General features: G+C 38.7%; 2 protein-coding genes and 1 long non-coding RNA gene across 4 annotated transcripts; 1 reads left to right on the top strand and 2 right to left on the bottom strand.

Annotated features, from left to right (window-relative positions):
• Nucleotides 1-1,615: 1,615 nt before the first annotated feature.
• Nucleotides 1,616-3,389, bottom strand: LOC137139637 (uncharacterized). The gene is made up of 3 exons (XR_010916369.1): nucleotides 2,014-3,389; nucleotides 1,736-1,873; nucleotides 1,616-1,643 (listed from the first exon to the last, which is right to left on the bottom strand). It is a non-coding gene; the product is annotated as an uncharacterized lncRNA (long non-coding RNA).
• A 480-nt stretch (nucleotides 3,390-3,869) lies between these two features.
• tardbpa (TAR DNA binding protein a) lies at nucleotides 3,870-9,172 on the top strand. Of its 2 annotated transcripts, XR_010916368.1 has the most exons (7): nucleotides 3,873-4,638; nucleotides 5,166-5,329; nucleotides 5,463-5,603; nucleotides 6,322-6,492; nucleotides 6,793-6,877; nucleotides 7,700-7,846; nucleotides 8,619-9,172. XR_010916368.1 is itself a non-coding variant. In XM_067527172.1 (5 exons), exons 1-5 carry the CDS (start codon nucleotides 4,398-4,400, stop codon nucleotides 7,264-7,266), a joined length of 1,191 nt encoding a protein of 396 aa, XP_067383273.1. In that variant the 5' UTR covers nucleotides 3,870-4,397; the 3' UTR covers nucleotides 7,267-7,813. The 2 variants fall into 2 exon arrangements, 1 of the variants encoding a protein (XP_067383273.1); XM_067527172.1 differs by lacking the exon at nucleotides 8,619-9,172 and having other exon boundaries at nucleotides 3,870-4,638; nucleotides 6,793-7,813.
• Nucleotides 9,173-12,745: 3,573 nt separating this feature from the next.
• pgd (phosphogluconate dehydrogenase) lies at nucleotides 12,746-18,929 on the bottom strand. Its single transcript, XM_067527170.1, has 13 exons — nucleotides 18,773-18,929; nucleotides 17,803-17,878; nucleotides 17,372-17,551; nucleotides 17,215-17,280; nucleotides 17,015-17,133; nucleotides 16,822-16,891; nucleotides 16,607-16,741; nucleotides 16,324-16,513; nucleotides 15,236-15,366; nucleotides 14,875-15,008; nucleotides 14,193-14,292; nucleotides 13,500-13,622; nucleotides 12,746-13,258 (listed from the first exon to the last, which is right to left on the bottom strand). Exons 1-13 carry the CDS (start codon nucleotides 18,778-18,780, stop codon nucleotides 13,139-13,141), a joined length of 1,452 nt encoding a protein of 483 aa, XP_067383271.1. The 5' UTR covers nucleotides 18,781-18,929; the 3' UTR covers nucleotides 12,746-13,138.
• Nucleotides 18,930-19,634: the final 705 nt, after the last annotated feature.

Below are 19,634 nucleotides of genomic sequence, written 5' to 3'. Positions count from 1 at the left end.
TCATACACCCCTTCCATGTATGTATTAAAAATGCTGCCTACTCTGTGTGTGTGTGAGGAGAACTGGTTGTGGAAAATTGTGTAGTCAAATCCTCAAATGGAGCTCTGTTATTTAGCTTCCCTGCAGGGAAGGTGGTCCAACAATAGCTGTTCTGTAGTTAAACTCTTAGCTGCAAAGTTGAACCTGGACAGAGCTGTGTTGTTCTGTGTTGGATTTTTTAAATTATGTTACCAGTATTACCAGGTCTGTATTTTTCAAACTATTTTAAAAACTCTCTCCATAAAAACACCAACTAAATCTCACTTCACTTTATTACACTAACTTACATACACCGCTTGTTAGAGCTCCCTTCACTCAAAAAAATACATTTTGCTTAGCGTTACTTCCCTTGAATGTCTCCTCGCGACATATGTAAAAAGTTAAGGCTGTTTTTATATTGATTTTCTGACGAGAAAAGATTTCCTTGAGTTCATCTTACATCCAGGTTTAAGAATTGTAATTGCAAACCTCTTTCCAAATCTCAAAGACTCTTGCATGGTAAAGCTAGTTGTGACTTAATATAAATTTGGGTTAGTGACATTGTAAAGGTTGATTTAGAAACTCGTAATTGAATAAATAATAGAAGTTTAATAAAGATACAGGTTGTCGAGGAAACTGGTAACACATAAAAATAGAAATGCACTTGACAGATCCTCTTTAAAAACCTACTTTTACCATCTTGGCCTGTTCTCCCTTTGGTGTTGTTGTTTGATTTTATTATATTATGCATCACTTTTATATATACTTCAAACTTATTTTAAACCTCGTGAAAGGTGCTAAAGTTGAAAGATTAAGTGATTTATTGGGCAACAAACAAAAATAAGTACCTGGTGTACCTAACGTAAAAACCTGTCAAAGGGCTAGTGGTCAAAATATCATGCAATAATTAATCACCACTTTAGTTTTACTGTGCTCGTCAGCAGCACACTCACCTGTGCATGGCAGTGTGTTCTCCATGGTCCAGTGCATTATGTGATTTGTCTCCTTGAAGGTGAGCACAACATCGACCCTGTAGAATGGCTGCAGGAGTTGTTTGCTTTCTGCACAGGTCTGTAAAACAAATCTGGTTTAGATGTTGTACATTGTGATGACTCCTTGCAAGAAATGATGCACAGTGAGAAAGTTAAGTTCAGTAAATATTCCAAATATATTACTCTGTGATTATTATTCTTGTGCACAGTGAAATTATGCGTCTGGTTCACCAACACATTGCTGACTGTCAGTCCTTCATTGTCATAGCTGCCTCGCTTGGTCAAATCCATGCGTAGCTTAAAAATGATAGTCACTGAAAATTTCACAAGGAATAACATTTTTTACTGTGATCACTTAATGAAGTTTGCTTAAATAAAGACCTTTGAAATATTCCTTGAGGTATTCACGTTATGTAAACTAATATTTTATCAAAAATAGTTACTTTAGATAAAATGAGTTAAATGCAGGTTACAAGCTAATTTATCTGTATCAACCAACATATGTAATCAGAAATCACACAAGATTTTTGCTTATTTTGTGTTCCAAATGGAACACAAAACACTAAATTACACTATAGGTTCTATGCCTTCTACCCACCTTTTGGACATGTGGCTCCTTCATTTTTCTATTACCTGGTTAAACCAAAGTAATCATCAGAAACAAATTATTTTAGTTGTTATGTTGCCAATGGTCACTGGGTGGCAGTAAAACGACTTTCACGTACTTTCACAGGGCTCAAGACGTCCCTCCTCCTGCCTCCAACTATAATGGCTGGCCCATTCATGTCAACATTCATCTGGATCAAGCTGGCATCCTCCAGAGCCACAATGATGTGACCGCTCAAAGACAGTGACCAGTCTAACTGTAATGCAAACATGCCAAAATAAACACAAAGTCAAACACAGGTCCCTTCTTTTCCTCTCTAATCTGTGCAAATCTGCAAACATATTTCTGCATATGTACAAGGTAAGCACAGTATCAAGGAATTAATTTAATTACTACCTCATCGCTCCAGCTGTCATAGGCAACTTGTCTGATCACCTGAAGACACGCAAATCTCATCAGAGTAACAAAGCAACATAAATTATTTAAATGAAGCAAAATACCAAATAAAAACAATAATAGCTAAAAAAATGGTATGAAGCTTTTAATGATGAATAACAGTCAGCATTTACCCGAATATACCCCAGATCACACTGGATTTTCTCTTTGTTGGGCAGCACTGTTACAATCAGACAATGTCACCACCAAGCAAGGCTGCAAAGGTAAAATATCAAGAATACATCGGGTATTTCTTAGAACAGGGACTTATCTGCTTATGTATGGATCATCCTGTGTAATTGACCCTAAAAATAAATAAATTCTAAATATGAATGGAAACGTACTCTTTGTGATGAAACACTGTATAAGAGAATTCAGAATTGAGCTTATATTTTAATTACGGTAAATAGTTTCGTGAAAATAATATTTTTCACATAGTGATAAGAATATTGTGGGATCTTCTTATGTGATTCATGACACCTTTACTGATGGCAATCTGACCCTGGACTATTTGTAGGTAAAGCGAGGAGGTGATAAAGCAAGTGTGTTTATTTTGACACATTTAAAAAGAATGACAAAAAAGTCACAAATAATGATAACTGTCTCATGCATGTGCAAGGCAGTTTTTACTAAGCCTTTTAAGCATTTAGTCATTAAAGAATTCTGTATTATCCATTATAAATTAACTTTTAACGTCTTGTTTTCTCTTTAAATATTACGTGATTTTAAAAAAAAATGCTTAGTCACATGTTTTGTGGCCCCTTGTCTTCTTTGAAATCATGCTAAATTGTCGAAAATCTTCAAATTAACCTTTTTTTTTTTTGGTCTAAGACTCCAGTCAAGGGTCTACATAGAACCAAAAGCCATTATGCTTTATGTTCGTGTGACCTTTATCAACTCACTGTTCGTCGTGTCCGGACTGAAATGGGGAAGGGAGCATTACGTTTTGCTGCCGCCTTCTGATGGGAATAATCTCCAAACAGCGCTGAAGATATTAAACCAATTTCATTTGAAGCCTTCCGTTCTTTCCTAATCACCAAACAGCAAGAGTCCATGGAGAGTCCTTGTGTTTTTAATTTGTTACCTTGTCCTCATCTATTGCACTTTGTTGTTTATTTTAACTTATTTTAACTAGTTGGTAATGTGTATTTAAAATTGTATTAATTTCTTATGACGTGCTGCTGACCAGGTCGCTCTGGTATATGAGATCTCGATCTCAATGGCTTTTATCTGGTTAAATAAAGGTTAAATGAAAGAAAAAAAGAAAGGTTGCGCCAAAAAAAATCAAATACACACACACTAGATCCCGCAAATTATTTATACACGTATTCATAAAACACGTTTGATTTGTTTAGAAACTTTGAACACCGTTTGGCTTCACCCTGGAGCACCATTTCAGTGATTCTAATGAGTTCATCAGACCTGTTATTATTATCTTTTATGATAATGTAGCCTACACAGTTTTCCTGCAAAAAAACAAAAGGCCAAAAACACAAAAACAGATACTAGTGCGGAAATCCAAAACTGCACCATTCTCCATGTGTGCAGCTTTTGTTTGTGTTTTTTAGGGTGAGTCGTTATGGGCAGATTTCAAAGGTAAGGCACAAAGTTTGACATTTGCATGTTACAGATTATAAAATGGAACAAGATAAATAAACTTGACCACTTAACATATAAATACATTTTATAGAAATGTAACCAGAAATTGGTTATCTGAAGTCTAATTACTAACAAAATGACTTAACTTTTAGCGCTTTTGACATCCCTGCAAAAATCCACAGTGTGTCCTTCCAACTACATGATGTCATCCTCACAAGGTGAGCAGCCATTTTGTTAGCCAACTAGAGGTTAGAGCGTTTAGCAGTAACAAATGTGTACACTTCTAAGGAGGCGATTCGTGCTCAAATTTAAAATAATAAGTTGCCGAGTTGATGATGATTTTTAAGTACGATTTTCGGCCATACGTTCGCAGTCAATAAGAATACTCGTGTATTTGTTGACACTACATGTAGCGCAAAATTAGATGGTCATTCATTCTCTGAGCTACCCTGAGTTCTTTCGTTTGCTAGCTAGCTGGCTAACTTGTTTATACACGCAGTCAGTGGGAAAGGGTATTCGCGGCTCTCATGGCCGCTAGATATTAAATGTTGTGGCAGCTGTGGAGTGCGTGTTTCACTCACTTTACCCGTAAGCGCTTGACTTCTCTTTCATTTTAGTTGCTTCGCCCAGTTAACTTTAGTGGACTTTGAACTTCTACAAAAACTGCGCACCAGTCTTGTGTTTACTAATAACTTGGGCTAAATCCGCTGAATCCACTTGAACCCGCGTTCAGCCTTTAAGATACCATGTCCGAGTTGTATATTCGTGTGGCTGAGGATGAAAATGAAGAGCCCATGGAGATCCCCTCGGAGGACGACGGTACTGTTTTGCTGTCGTCGGTAGCAGCACAGTTTCCAGGGGCGTGCGGGCTACGGTACAGGAACCCAGAGACCCAGTGCATGAGAGGAGTCCGGCTCGTAGAGGGGGTCCTGCATGCACCCGAAAGCGACTGGGGAAACCTGGTCTATGTGGTCAATTATCCCAAAGGTGAGGCGGGCGACACTGATTCAAAAAGGCCATTATCGTGAAGGTTACAATGTTCAGCTTTTCTTGAAGTTTGGTTCAGAATATCAGCATTTGACTGTTATGATTTCGGTTTTAGGCGAACATTCATAAGTGTTGGTTTGGCCTAGAAGCATCTCTATGTACAGTGCTATCAAATATAATAACTCCACAACCAGAATTATTCCCAATGTGCTTAAAAGCCCATTCTTGCTTTCAGCATAACAAAAAAAGAAAAGGAAAATAAAAACACTCCTGACCTGCACCCAGATTTTAACATCTAGTAGAAGGCCTTCACAGAAGAGTGGTGGCTGTTATGATCAAATCACTGCCCATGGTTTGCATTAATATATGCAGTCAGTGTAACACAAAATGTTCACTTAGTGTAACTTTATTGCTGTGTGCATCAAACATTTGAAAGCTTAAATAGTCCGGGTTTGACCGTTCAATCAATGTAAACATTTGGTTGGAAATTATATACTGAAAATAAGGTCTGTCTACTTTTTATTCAGATAATAAAAGGAAAATGGATGAGATTGACGCTGCCTCAGCGGTAAAAATCAAGAGGGGGTTTCAGAAGACATCGGATCTCATTGTTCTAGGGCTGCCGTGGAAGACAACAGAACAAGACCTGAAAGATTATTTCAGCACATTTGGGGAGGTCATCATGGTACAGGTAGTGACATCTCATCTGGCTGCAAACATTTAGTGTCATCATTTGTAAAACTTGGAATCTAATAAGAATGTGTCAGATTGTTGAGGTTCAGAGTAAACTGTAAATAAGTCTTCTCACATTTTATGTTCTGCAGGTCAAAAGAGATGCAAAAACTGGTAATTCAAAAGGTTTTGGGTTTGTTCGCTTCACTGACTATGAGACTCAAGCCAAAGTCATTGCTCAGAGACACATGATTGATGGACGATGGTGTGACTGCAAACTTCCCAACTCAAGGGTACGTTGAACACCATTTTTAAACGCTGACTTGTGAAAGATCTTGTGGTTAATTTAAAGTATTGACCAAAACAAACAGTGCTGCAGAAATTCTAGGCTTTATTATAGATCAAACATTAGCTTAAACTAAATGTATTGACCAAGTCAGAGCCATTCTTTTATCATAAGGGCTGTATCTTTTAACAGTAAATAACCTTACATTGGACATCTGTTTTATTGGTTTTGTACAAGATATCACACACCCCTTATTTTCTTTATGGGAGTGATAGTCCAGTTACCAATATTCCAGCTGCTCAAAACACTTGCACAGACAGATGTACCAAGGATGCACGGATATGTTACAGCAGCTACATGACTCCAGAAGATCTTCCAACATTTGCTGATACTAGTAAAATGCCTCAAACCAGACGTGTTGTTTACATACTTTTATAATGTTTGTGTTAATTTATGTCTAAGGCATATTTAGAGTAATGTTTTCCCCAAACATTACCACTGCAGCTAACATTGTGGATAGTTAGTTCTCAGATAGCTAGCTAAACCAGATAGAACACCAGATGTCAGATGACTTTCTGCCTCAGTGTTCATCAACACATCTGCCACAGTGAGCATTGGATGACAACTTTCCTTCTGTCTTCTTTAGATGACAGGGCAATACATTCATTTGAAATTTGTGAAAATAAAAAACAAATGTATGGCTGTGGCTCTTTGTCCTTTTTAAGACGTGTCCGGATGAGCCAATGCGAAGTCGTAAAATCTTTGTTGGCCGCTGTACAGAAGATATGACAACTGATGACCTGCGGCAGTACTTCATGCAGTATGGTGAAGTCACTGATGTCTTCATCCCCAAACCTTTCAGGGCATTTGCATTTGTCACATTTGCTGATGACCAGGTAAGATTTTGAATTAATGAGTTTTAATATTAGTATCTACCATTATAATAAAATAGGGTACTTCTTATGTTGAAAATAGATAAGAGACAAAGGTATGCAAGACAGGTGCTTAAGTATCAATCTTTTAAAAAAATGATACATTAAAAATTTAGAAAACCCTTTTAAGGCGTGCATCACCCTGCATGGAGCAATAGGGATTACAAAAAGGACACAGCAAAATGAAATTTGAGGTGTATGATAAGTCTATATAATAAACTTAATGTGACTGCAACAATAAACTCATCCTCACTTCTTTCTCAGGTTGCCCAAGCCCTGTGTGGAGAGGACTTGATCATCAAGGGTGTCAGCGTGCATATCTCCAATGCTGAGCCCAAACACAATAATAGTAGGCAAATGATGGATCGAGGGCGGTTTGGGGTGGGTGGGTTCAGTCAGGGTTATGGGAGCAATCGGGGCGGGCTAGGCAGTGGTAGCGGTGGGGTTAACTTTGGGGCTCTTGGCCTCAACCCTGCAATGGTGGCCGCTGCCCAGGCAGCACTGCAGAGCAGTTGGGGAATGATGGGCATGCTGGCTAATCAGCAGGGTCTGACCACAACAGCAGGCACAGCCACTACAACCCGAGATCAGACCTATAGCTCTGCCAGCACCAGTTACAGCAGCCCTAGCTCAGCTAGTCTCGGTTGGGCTGCAGGCACTAACACAGCATCCAACAGTGGCTTCAGCTCTGGCTTTGGTACATCTATGGAGTCTAAGTCTTCTAGTTGGGGAATGTAGATAGCCTTGCAGTGACCTTTTCTGTTGCTAATAGGTTAATCTGGTAAGTATATATCTACAGTGGGGAACTGCTTATAGTGTATTTTCCTCCTATGAAAAACACACTGCCTTTTATTTTGTTAAAGAACAAGTTTATACCTGTGTGACTGATTATGTAGTCATGTGTTGAATGGGTGAAAAGTTTAGTTTGCTACTGGAACTGTCACGCTACATTTTTTGTTTTTGGGAAAATGTTACACGAAGATGACTTTGCATGCAAGATAAAGCTTTATAAACATGCACGAGTATCTCAAGATCCTCGGCTCCTTTTAAAAGGAGCTTAATATTATTTATCTGTAAGCAGTTGATTGCATCTTTTGTTTTGTTTTTTTGTTTTGTTTTGTTTTTTGTTTGATGTCTTTTGGAAACGCCTTCATGAAAATCTCTTCTGCAGTTCACCAACTCTTTCCAATTTTCCCGGGAGGAAGCGCCTCATTGGCAGCAATGTTCGACAGATCTCAGTATCTATTCCCCTCTTCCCATGTGTAAATGCTTTGTCAACAAAGAACACAGCTTCACTCTGCATATACTGTGTTAGACGGTGGGTGTTCTCTTTTTCCTCTCCCCTTTTAATGGATATAAAAATCTTGTCTGCATATGTCGCTTTTCAAGATCATTGAGTGGGATTTGTGTTGGACCGAGTGAGAGTGAGCGAGCGGGAGAGCAAATTGAAAGAAAGCAAGTGTGAGGAGGACTGTTTGTGCACAGTTTTTTTTTTTTTTTTTTTTTTTTTATATAAGAGACAAATGCCTGCAAGAGTTGAGAAGAACCTGTGGCTTTGTGCGAGTGTGAAAGGAAGAAGCAAGTACGAATGTGTTCCTAAAGGCCATCACAAGGACGTTTATTGGGTGTTGAGATCCCTAAGGTCCCTGCTTTTTCTCATCGTTTTCTATCAACTTTAATTCTTTAAAAACAATGTCAAGTGCTATGACTATTTGTATTCTCTCATAACTTTCTCTTGCTGTCTGATTTGATGTGAATGCTGGGTCTGGTTGTGTGTTTTATTTTCTCGTTACCATCCTCTCTGTGTGAAAATGACTTCGTGCTAGTGAAGTTTGTGTGGGGGGCAAAACAAACACTGAAAGTGTGTTGAAGGTTTGCAAGTGAGCTCAGAGGTTGATGTGGTAAATGTTTGACAAGTTCCTATTGAAAGTTTGTGTTTGAAGTGGTTATGGATGCATTTTCTGTGTTTTGTGAATTAAAGGGAAGTCTGAAATAAAATTGAATTTGACTAGGTATAATACCTTCTTCACCATGACTTGTTTTTGTCTTTACATTAATTGAAATGCCAACACTTTAATTCACATGTATAGGGACCTCGGACAAGGACAGCCCAGGTTTTCATCTGAATCGAGGTTGGACTCAGTTATGGAGAAGCTCAAGACATTGGTGGGTGCACCAGCTCAAACCAAGAGTGGGATTTCCCTGACAAAGACCTTCTCCTCAATAACAAGATCTTCGGACCTTCCCTAAATGAAATTTAGAGGGGACCATACTGAGTTGGGCTGAGGTATTGTTTATCTCTACAAATGTCAAAATTAAACCCAGAGTTACACCTGCAGTTTGGCAATTCTCACATGTAGTGTTTCACAAATGTGTGGAACAGAAATCTTGATTTGTCCTTTATTGTTTGTCCTCATTGAGTTTATTCAAGTATGAAGTTGTAGGTTTCATTTTGGTTTGGTCTTAAAAACGTTAGTAAGGTAGGAAGTGTTGTTTTGTTTACCTTGATTATAAAATAATTCACTTGAGCTGGCTGATTTTCAGAGAGACTTTAACTGATTACACGTGCCAGCAGGAATTTACGCTTTGTACACTGAAATATTTTAGTACTGCGGTGTAAAATAAAAGTTTGTGTTTAATCATCTGTTGTCTCTGAATATACATAAAATGTAGGTTAATTTAACGTTTTGTTTTGGTTCCCCCCCCCAAATTTCAGGTACATCTTATCTCACTATTTCAAATTTGCTATTTAATTGTGTTTAGTAAATTTAGTATTATTGTTCTGCCTGATCATGGATCTGATTAATTTTCTAATGTCTTGTAAGACAAGCCTCCCATGACCCTATTTATTTATTGCATTTATTCAAAATTTCTGTAGAAAGGAATTGTGGGAGTATGGATTGGGATTATGGATGTGCTTGTGGGCATTTGTTTGAACACCAGCAAAGGACCACCACGTTTCCACTAAATGGAAACTTTTTAGCCCCTAAAATCAATCTAAAAGGGAAAGACGCCATAGATCAGACAAGCCTGTAAAACAGGGTTTGTAATTCACAACTACAATACCGTCCTGCTTGAGGTCATCGAAAGCAGATGTAATGAAAAAACCTTTAGGTAATTTTGAGAGAGGGCGTAAATTGTGCAGGTTTGTTCTAAGAGTTGCTAATATTGAATTAACGCTCAATATTTCAGCTTAATTATTTTCAGAGGTCAAACAGGAAAAGTCATCTTAAATATATAATTAGATGTAAATACAGATACAAATCATGCTTTTGGATCATTAGAAAATGAAATGAGGTCATCATCCTGTTTTGTCCTCCTTTTGCACTATGGCGCTATCTTGTGGTCAAAAAAACCCACCAGAAATACAACGGTTGTCAAAGTGAAGAATCTGATTTAACTTCCACTGTGCTAAAACACAGTTTTAAGTTTTATGTTACGAGTCAGTGTCCTCGGGCAAGACACTAAACCCTAAGTTGGTCCTGGTGGGTCAGGGGAGCGCCCTGTATTACACCCGGTCATTGGTGTGTGTGTTTCTGTATGTGTGAGAACAGGTGAATTAGAAGCAACATTGTAAAACGCTTTGTATAAAAGCTCCATATAAGCAGACCATAAAAAATTTAACATTTCCTGTGTAAAAAATAAATAAATAAAAAATTATCTGGTTAAAGTCCAAAAATATTTAAGTTTTAAAGAAAAAATTATACATAGAGCTCGGTAACAAATATCATCAAATCTACATAATGGAACTGAATTTTAATACAGAGCTGGAAGGCTTCTTTCATTGAAATTATAAGTTGCCATACATTCATAATCAACAAATGTTTTCAAACTAGTTTAATTAAAGCTTGATGCTGTTAACATGTGCTTTCTCCCACTGGTAGCAGGTTGAGGTCTTCCAGGTATTGCTTCATGGTAGTTTGTCCCAAGAGATGATGTGGTTTCTGAGCGTCCTCTCTGGACTTTGAAGGTACATTCCTGGATCCATGTATCCAAACAGCAGCTCCGTCTTTTCTCAATGCATATGCGGTATCTGACCATCACTCCTTCTGCAGTTTGCAGTTAAAAGACAAACTATAGTTCATTGTCAAGTAAAATTTGTAAGCAAGGATTTAGGTGGTGCAGGCAGAGACCAAACTCCCAGATACAGTAGCTTACCTCACATGCTCTACAGCATATGGCTCTGTAAGGATTTATTGATAAATATGTAAAAGTCATCCAAATGCAGATATTTATCTGAAACAGCATGTTGTTGTAAGTTGAAAATGTGAGATTTAAAAATGTGTGCACTTACCATTTAAGCAGGCCGTCTCTGGCTTTGACAGAAGCTATGCTCACAACTTTCCACTTTCACTTTTCATAGTAATGAGAAGACTTGTCTTAAAAATATGAGTATTTCCATCTTCAAGGATTTAAAAACATTTGAACAAAATCTGAGCTTTAATCTGAATATTTGTAAGTGGTTGGATTTAGATGCTGACAAAAATGTTAAAGCATCCAGACTAAGGTATTAATGAATGGACATTGTTTTCTGAACTTGAACGTGTTTAATCATGAATATTTAATGCTGAGAAACAGCTCAAGTAGCTATAATGTAAGGCAAGAAAGGCATGAGCAAGAAACTAAAATTTGGTTGCTGCTGCTTACCTTATACTAAATGATCTTGTTTGGATCAGGTGCACAAGAACAGGAATGTTAGTCTTTCTCCTCCCCTTGCTTTAATATGTATCACTTTACTGTCTGGCTCCCGACACCCCTACTACCCGCTACGTCCTAAGTCTGCAGATGGCCTCATCCACTTGCAAAGCCATCACTGAACCCTAACAGCTTCTTCTGCTTCTAATACAACCTGTGTTTTCCCTTATTAAGAACACAAGGCCTCCAATTGTAGTTATCCCCTAGAATAATTAAGTATTAGAGAAAAGCGACAAGAACACAGACAATTTAGCAAATAACTAAGTAGCACTATTTTAGTAGTGGGCCCTATGGTGGGCTGACAGTGGTGAACCTCACTTTGATAACAGAGTGGTCTGTTTACGGTTATTGAAGTGTATGTAGTCAGGCACAGTGCAGTGTTTATGTTTGTGATCTGCTTTGTTCCCTCTCAGGATGAATCTCTAACATGACGAGTCAAATAAGGATGGTCTTTAAAGAGTCCTGGGACAGCTGAACAGAGGCTTGGTGTAAAAATCGACATGGAAAACAGCACAGCTATGGCAGCACAGGTGCACTGAGGTGAGGCTTTGTTATCCACTTAACAGGAGTTTTAATAAGAGCTGTCGCACACTTGTGTCAGAAACATCCCACCTTCCTGTAGAGGTGACGGCAACATTTTTAACAGGTTTATTCAAAAGCTGAAAGTACAGCTGAGAAGCTTTAGTACAGCGCCAGAAGGTTTTTATTCACACTAACTTTTCTATGAACAGACGTTCATTGGTGAGAATGTTTCAGACTCCATTTGTGCATTGTGAGCCTTCATCACAGGCTGTGTGTCAGGGAGTTGTGAGCATTTTAGCCAGACTGTTTTTTCCTTCTGTTAGTGAGAGCGTCAGAAAAATGCTATTGGGAAACTAAAAACAAAGCAGTCGTAACCCAAAGGTTAAGAAGCACTGACATATACTCACTCAGGAATTATGCACATGAGCAAAGCTATGAAGAGATTTTTCCATTGTGTTGGTTTTGTTTCTAATAGATTAGTGGTAGATATATGAATAGATATTTGTTCTTTAACCTTCAGTGAAAAATTAGCTCCCCCCTTCCCCTTTTTTTAACTTTACCATTTTCCTAGCAGCCTCTATACTACAGTATAATGAAAAATACTGCACATACCCCTTAATGTCTCGTGTGTTTATTGTGATGCAGTTATGGTTCCAGTTGCAGATTTAAATGTTTTATACAGTGGGGATGTGCACAGTCTAGTTGTATAATATTCACTGTCTTAAAAATGGAGCCTTATAACCTTGTAGAAGTCATAGCAGAGCCGGTGTATTGGATTGCATTCGATTGTACAGTTAATACCTAATGAAGTGACCAGTATGACCAGTGTATATCCACATTTAGATCCACTGAATAATGACTCTCAACCGACACACAGCCTAAAGCCTTGTGTTATGTAGATTTATACCAGGTACTTTGTCACTTATTGCTGGATTTAGTGATATACACAAATCATTTCCCAATCCAGTTTACTACACCCAGACAGTAAGGGCCATGCAAGCTAATTATAAAGGGATTGAAATCTTTATTTAGCCCGATACAGCAGTGTAATGGTTCACCTTAATCCAGCGTTAACACCATAAACCTTGGGCCAAACCGTACTAGTCAACATGATATCCAGATGGAGTAAACACTTGGTTGCTCCCCCGAATGTCACTATGATAAAAAGTTGTTACAACAAAACTCAAGGAAAAGAACACAACACAATCTACAATTGCACTTTTAATAAATAAAATTGCAATGTGTACTTTAAGGGGTGATAAGTTGTTACTAGGTGCGGGGTTGGTGTTAAATATTTAGGTGGGGTTATAAAGCTGGAATGTGTAACATTTCCTCTTCTCTCACAGGTGACTTCTCTGCCCTCCATCTTGTTTGAGTGTTCTGAGGGCACCTGTTAAGCATTGTAGGATGAAGAGGAGACATTACCTCCATGGCCCGTCCAGTTGGTGTGGATGAAATGACCAGGGTTCGATAGGAGTTCATAGGTGTGGGCTCCAAAGTAATCCCTCTGGGCCTAAAAGAAGATTAAACAGTGTAAACAATTCTGGTACCACACAGACAAATATTAAATTGTTTGGTATAATACAAAAATATTACCATGAACAAAACAATGTATTGTTTTTACAAATGTACTGGGTCCAAGGGCAGATGAGTACTGTAGTTATAAACACAGTCACCAATTTCCTGTATATGGTCTTTAATGTAATACACCTGCACATTATGCCAGAGGGCCCTGCAGCTTCAAATGTTCTTACCTGGAGGAGGTTGGCTGGCAGCTTCTCATGTCTGTAACCATCATAGAATGATAGAGCTGTGGTGAAACAGGGCATGGGGATGCCGTGCTGAACTCCAGTACTGACTGTTCTGCGCCAGGACTCCTAAACAAAGACATCAAATTTCATCTGCTCTAATGAGAACGGGATGAGTCCTCTTCTATAGTAGTTTGGGGCTCCTGCAACTACTTGTAAAAACAGTTTATTAAACTGCCACAAGACAGGTCATATGTGGCATTTATCACATTTCCCTTTAGGTACAATATCCAATCTAAAATTCATAAGTGGTTCAGACCTGTACATCTCATATGTATAAATATACATTCTCCTTTAAATGTGATGCAGAAACCGTCTCGGTACTGGCTACATAGAACAGACTCTCTGTTGATCATATCATGGCCAAGTTACAGAGGAGCATTTTAGATTTGTGATTTTATTGGCATATTTCAACATCAGCTCCTACATGTCTCTTCCTCTTTTCAAGGCCTCTGAGCTTTAATGAGGCTCGATGTCCACCATCATTTGTTCTAACAGCCAGCAGTGTAACATCACTACTCAATTATAATTTTTTTCCATTTTAAGGTTATTGTAACATTGGGTTTCCACATGTCCATTGACTTTAACGACTGATTTATGCGTCTGTCAGTGAGAAAGCTACAAGTTTCTCCATCATACCTGACAATCCTGAACAGCATTATTGAAGAAATTGTCCAGCAGCAGGTTCTGCAGCTCAGCATCCCTGTCAAATGCCTCTTTAATTTTACCCAGGAAGACGCTGGGGAGAGAATGGTGATGTTATTAAACTACAGCAAAGGAAAGAAATATTTTGCTCAAAGGAGAAAGAAAGAAAAGAAAAAAAAAAGAAAAGGACTAACTAAAATCTGTATTGTTGAAACACCATTAAGAAGGTTTGCAGCAAGTGGCTGCAAACTGAAATTCATGAGTGGTATTTGATTTAGGTTTGTGAAACATCTTTACCCGATTACACAGAGTAAACCATTGTCACAACCACAATTTCCACATTATTCTTCTCAGTTACATTTTACAGGAAGGGTTAGGTTTCTTTAATTTAAATTTCACACCTCAGTGACACTAAGATAACCACCCTTATTGCAGTGTTTTTCTTTGAGACTTAAGGAATATTTTCTCTCAGCCTAGGGTTGTCCTACAAATAAAAATATTAAACTTTCTAAAATCTTGAACTTCTCCATTTTAGTTTTCTCACCCTTTCAAGAAGTGCTCTCTTGCGCTGCCTAACCACAGTTTTCACCAGAAGTGTGAAAGACCTCTTGACAAAATGTTGCATAAAGCAGCATAGAGGGAAACATGCGATATGAGGACATGTCAATAAATGCACCTTCGAATAATGCAGCCTCCTCTCCACATCAGAGCGATCCCGCCATAGTTGAGAGACCAGCCAAACTCTTTGGCTGCCTGCCTCAGCAGCATGAATCCCTGTGCGTAGGAAATAATCTTTGAGGCGTAGAGGGCCTGTAGAGAAAAGAAATCCTTTGATATAAAGCCATCATTTAAAATAATTATACACTGATACTGTATACATACGTAAAAAAAAAAAAAAAAGTTGTCTGCCACAATTTAATTATGACCATTTTAAAAACCACGTCTTCTGTAACAATATACATACGTTTTTCGTGTAACCAGATTTTATGCTTTTCACTGTCCTATATATACACATCTAGTACTGCTGCATGTTCTACCTTTCTGATGTCCTCCAGGAAGGCAGCCTTGTTGCCACTGAATTTGACCCCTTGAGGCCCTGAAAGACTGCTGCTGGCCACGACTCTCTCATCCTTTAGAGAGGAAAGGCATCTGGCATAGACCGCTTCCCCTGAGGCACAGAAAGAGAGTGAGGTTGAGTGGAAAAGCTGATATAAAAAAATAAAAACACTACTAGGTTAGCCAGCGACACACAAAACAGCTCTGTTAAAGATTGAGTTACTTACATTTCCTGAATCTTATATCAAAACATTAACCAACCTATGAATTGATGACATGCTGCAGCCATGCTGCAAATACCGTTGTAATAGGGAAACAAAGCCAGAGGATCTGCATGACTTAGTAATAATGCTGTAAAAGCAGGGCTTGTCTGCTGTGAGCACATTGATTTAAGAAGAAAAAAAAAGGGCTTGCCCGCTGCTGCATTTGAAAATTACTTTACTAGAACAAGCAGGAGGAAAAGGGAAAAAAAAAGTTGAGTAAGCATGACTTGCCAAAAATTGCACAGCTAGGTAATGCAACCCATAGGCAGGGAGAAGAAAAAGGGCCTTGTGAGAGAACTATCCTGGCAAGAATGTTGTTTGAGGAGCAGAAATCCACTCATGCAGACTGTACTGACCTGTCAGCCTGCCCCACACCAACACAATGAAGCCTTTTGTACTGCCTCTGTCTCACTCCAAATATGACTTTAGAACATCTAACCTGAACATCAATTAAAGGCACTTGACATGCAGGCTTTGGTGGATCTTCAGCTGTTCATGAAACAATCATAACAGCAGAGATTAAATCCAAATCCCACTATTGTCATTTAAGAGGACACTAGAAAAGCCTTCAATCTTCTTAAGGAAAATCACATAATCAATCCTGTTCCCTAGAAGAGGGATGTTAGCTAACTTTCACGGAACAGTCCTAACCAGTCTCTCTTATTTGTTGACGCCATATTTAAACTTTTAGAAGTGTGACGTAATTCTTTTTTTGTCATGTCATCGTGACAACACAGTTTACTGAAAGCAACCAGGAAGTAGAAACCATATACTTCCCTGTGTACTAGTTCTTTTCTTCATCTTACCGATTAAAGTCACAGGTGTGCCATACTCGAGAGCTGAAATAGCTGTCCACTTCCCTGTGCCTTTCTGTCCCGCACTGTCACGGATCTTGGGCAGCAGATGTGTACCATCAGAATCTCTGTATTTAAGGATGTTGGCTGTGATCTCAATCAGGAAGGAATCCAACTCTGTCTTGTTCCAGCTGTCAAAAGCCTGAGTGTTTTATCCACAGTGTGAAAATATAGTCAGCCAACATAGTTTTATATTGTGCAGAATGGCTGTGATAGTAATAGTCATATAGCTCACCTGTGCCATCTCATCATGGTCCATCCCCAGAACATCCTTCATCAAGTGATAGGCCTCACAGATCAGCTGCATGTCTCCATATTCAATGCCATTATGGACCATTTTAACAAAATGTCCTGCACCCTCATCTCCAACCTGCAGAGGAAAGGCAGACAATATTTGACAAGATAGTGGCTCCTACAGCCTCATTAATCACTGTGGTCATCATTACTCACCCAGTCACAACAAGGTTCTCCTGTTCCAACCTTAGCAGCGATGCTCTGGAAGATGTCTTTTATGTGTGGCCTTACCAAAAAAAAAAAGAAAAGAAATTTTGTTTTCATTAGTAAGTATTTATTTCATCATGGCTATGCTTGTGTCATGCTACTTCAAAGGTTAAAAGGGTAAAGCTAAGTTTTTGATGATCACCAGGCCTCTTTATGTCCTCCTGGCATGAGTGATGGTCCATAACGTGCCCCTTCCTCTCCACCACTGACTCCACTGCCAACAAACAGCAAGTCCTTCTCTTTCAGACTCTTACACCGCCGCTGTAATACAAATGAGTATAAAGAGAATATCCCCCAATCAGAAATCAAGATTTACTGCTAAACAGTGATTCTCTCACTCACTGTTGTGTCTGTGTACTCCGAGTTGCCACCATCGATGATGATATCCCCCGCCTCAAGAAGAGGAACCTGAAAAACAAATGCAGCACAAACTATTTAACGAGGAAGAACTCAATATTTCCCAACTAATTTTAAATCCTTTTTAGCACAAACTACATACCAGTTTGTCAATGAAGTCGTCCACAGCCTGTCCAGCCTTGACCAGCAGTATGATCCTCCTGGGCTTCTTCAGCTTGGACACCATGTCCTCCAGAGACTCAGCTCCAATCACTTTAGAGCCCTTAGCCTCATTTTGCAGGAAGTCGTGCACCTTGGACACAGTTCGGTTGTAGGCGCAGACCTGGTAGAGAGGTTTGGGGATGACTGACTCAAACAAAATAGGAACGCCAACAGACCTAACTCCCAGGATTAGTGTAAAAACATTTAGAATTCACAAGTACCTTAAGTAGAAAAATGGTCCTTGCGACCGATTTTAGTTCCCAAAATTGGGAGTGAGAAGAGGAGTTTTACTCTTTTTGGCTTTCCAATTTAAGGGGATGCAAACCTATTTAGTCACGTTCCAGGAATAGAATACAAAAAAAATATTCTTACCACAAAGTCGTGGTCATTCATGTTCATGATGAGGTTCTGGCCCATGACAGCCAATCCAATTAGTGCAATGTCTGCTCTGTAAAGACAGTGACAAAATAATGTGTGGATCTGATGGGCATCTGGTCTTAGGATAAATATCAACAACTAAATAACAAATTGCAGACTTCCTCCAAAATACATGTTCCTTGGTTATTAGTTTTCTAGTCAATTAAACAATACTCAAAATCCCATGATAAAGTGAAAACATGTTTTTTTTTTAATTTGTAGAAGCCCCTTTGGCAACAATTGCAGTCATCAGCTGCAACATGAATTTATACTGAAAGTAACTTCTGCCTATGATTTACCACCAAGTCCAGATTGACTGAAGTTTTCTAGTCTCTGCAGAGAGTGAATGTTATTCATCACCTCCCTGACCAAGGCCCTTCTTGACTTAGTTTGCCTAGATATTGAAAACCTAGGAAGGGTCCTGGTGGCTCCAGAAATTATTGATGTTGTGTTGGAAACACGCCGAGATTTAAAATGTTTTTTACTTTATGTTTGCACCATGTCTTGATGGTTCTACTGGGATTCAATGTGATCTTTCACACGGGCATTTGTTTTTGTAAATGACGTCCAATCAAGTGAATTTGCCAAAGGTAGTTTCCAATTTCAAGACACATCAACGAAAATTAAAGCTGATTGGACGCACCTGAGCACGATGTTACAGCAAGATGCGAGATTTTAAGTTTCTGATTTTTAATAATTTGCAAACATTTGTAAAAAAACAAAACCTGCTTTCACGTTGTTAACGTTCTTACACGTGGATTGATAGACAAAATGTCAAACTTAGGACTTTATACAACTCGATCATGAAGATTAGCGCTGCTCCCATTCAATGGGGCGAAAAGGTTAAGGTCTCGTCAAAGCCTCAACTACAACTGTCCCTCTATATCAGCTGCCTAAATAGGTTAAAACGTATTTAGGAACTTACTTTGCCATGGTGTACTGCGGGCAGGATAACTGCGAAATAACAGAGACAAATGACAGTCGAGCTCACACACAGAGGTCCACTTCAGATTTCCTCCTCGGTGCTTTTTCACTTCCTCTTTTTCGTCTCAACTGACGGGAGCGACGTACTGCGCACAGAAAGTAACCACCAATCGGAGGACTTTCCGTGAGCCTAAACAATGGTCTGATTGGCCTAAAATCCTGAGCAGAGGTTTACGTTTTATTATTGGCTGCTCCGGCCGTCAGTCATATTACGTCAGCACACCAGAAATGTTGCAATTTAACAGGTCAAGTACTCTACATTAGAAATCAATCAAATACGCTACATTAAAAGAGATTCATACCAGTCATTTCACAACCTCCCAGATTTATGATCCCAACCTCCAAATAGACCACTGGACTACACTAACTGTATATACAGTATTTCAAAATACAACAAGGCAAATGGCACATACACACTGATGGACTCTTAAAACTACATAATGTCATATGTCACGATTGACATATGACACAACGGTATTTCTGTAAAACGAGCTCTTTTACTTTTAATACTTTTAAGTAAATTATTCTGTTTACGTACTTTTACTGTAGGATATTGAATCAGTGAACAACTAAAAGCAAAGCTTAGCTTAGATTTACTGACTGAGTGCAGTTTTTTCCTGGTTATTTCATTTTGGTGCTAAAATGTTGTATGCTCAGTTGATGTGTGTTTGTTCCACTTACCCAATAGCAAATGTGGCTCCAGGAATAAGACAGACTGAAGGTTAACGCAGATTCCGCAGCGGCATAGCAGATTAAACCAACCACACCTATAATCAAAATTATGAACTCACAATGTCGATTTA

Source organism: Channa argus, chromosome 13 (genome assembly GCF_033026475.1).
Source record: "Channa argus isolate prfri chromosome 13, Channa argus male v1.0, whole genome shotgun sequence".
NCBI classification, from domain to species: domain Eukaryota; kingdom Metazoa; phylum Chordata; class Actinopteri; order Anabantiformes; family Channidae; genus Channa; species Channa argus.
The sequence above is the reverse complement of the archived record's forward strand: the minus strand, read 5'-3'. Positions and strand labels throughout refer to the sequence as shown.

What these genes read in the sequence shown, in the direction of transcription:
- tardbpa (XM_067527172.1), top strand. Translation starts at nt 4,398, where the DNA reads ATGTCCGAGTTGTATATTCGTGTGGCTGAGGATGAAAATGAAGAGCCC. An exon ending in TGTGGTCAATTATCCCAAAG is followed by an intron (nt 4,639 to 5,165) that starts GTGAGGCGGGCG and finishes CTTTTTATTCAG; the next exon opens with ATAATAAAAGGAAAATGGAT. An exon ending in GCAAACTTCCCAACTCAAGG is followed by an intron (nt 5,604 to 6,321) that starts GTACGTTGAACA and finishes GTCCTTTTTAAG; the next exon opens with ACGTGTCCGGATGAGCCAAT.
- pgd (XM_067527170.1), bottom strand. An exon ending in TGAATGACCACGACTTTGTG is followed by an intron (nt 17,552 to 17,802) that starts GTAAGAATATTT and finishes CCTCTCTACCAG; the next exon opens with GTCTGCGCCTACAACCGAAC. An exon ending in ATGCTGTTCAGGATTGTCAG is followed by an intron (nt 13,623 to 14,192) that starts GTATGATGGAGA and finishes GTCTTTGTTTAG; the next exon opens with GAGTCCTGGCGCAGAACAGT.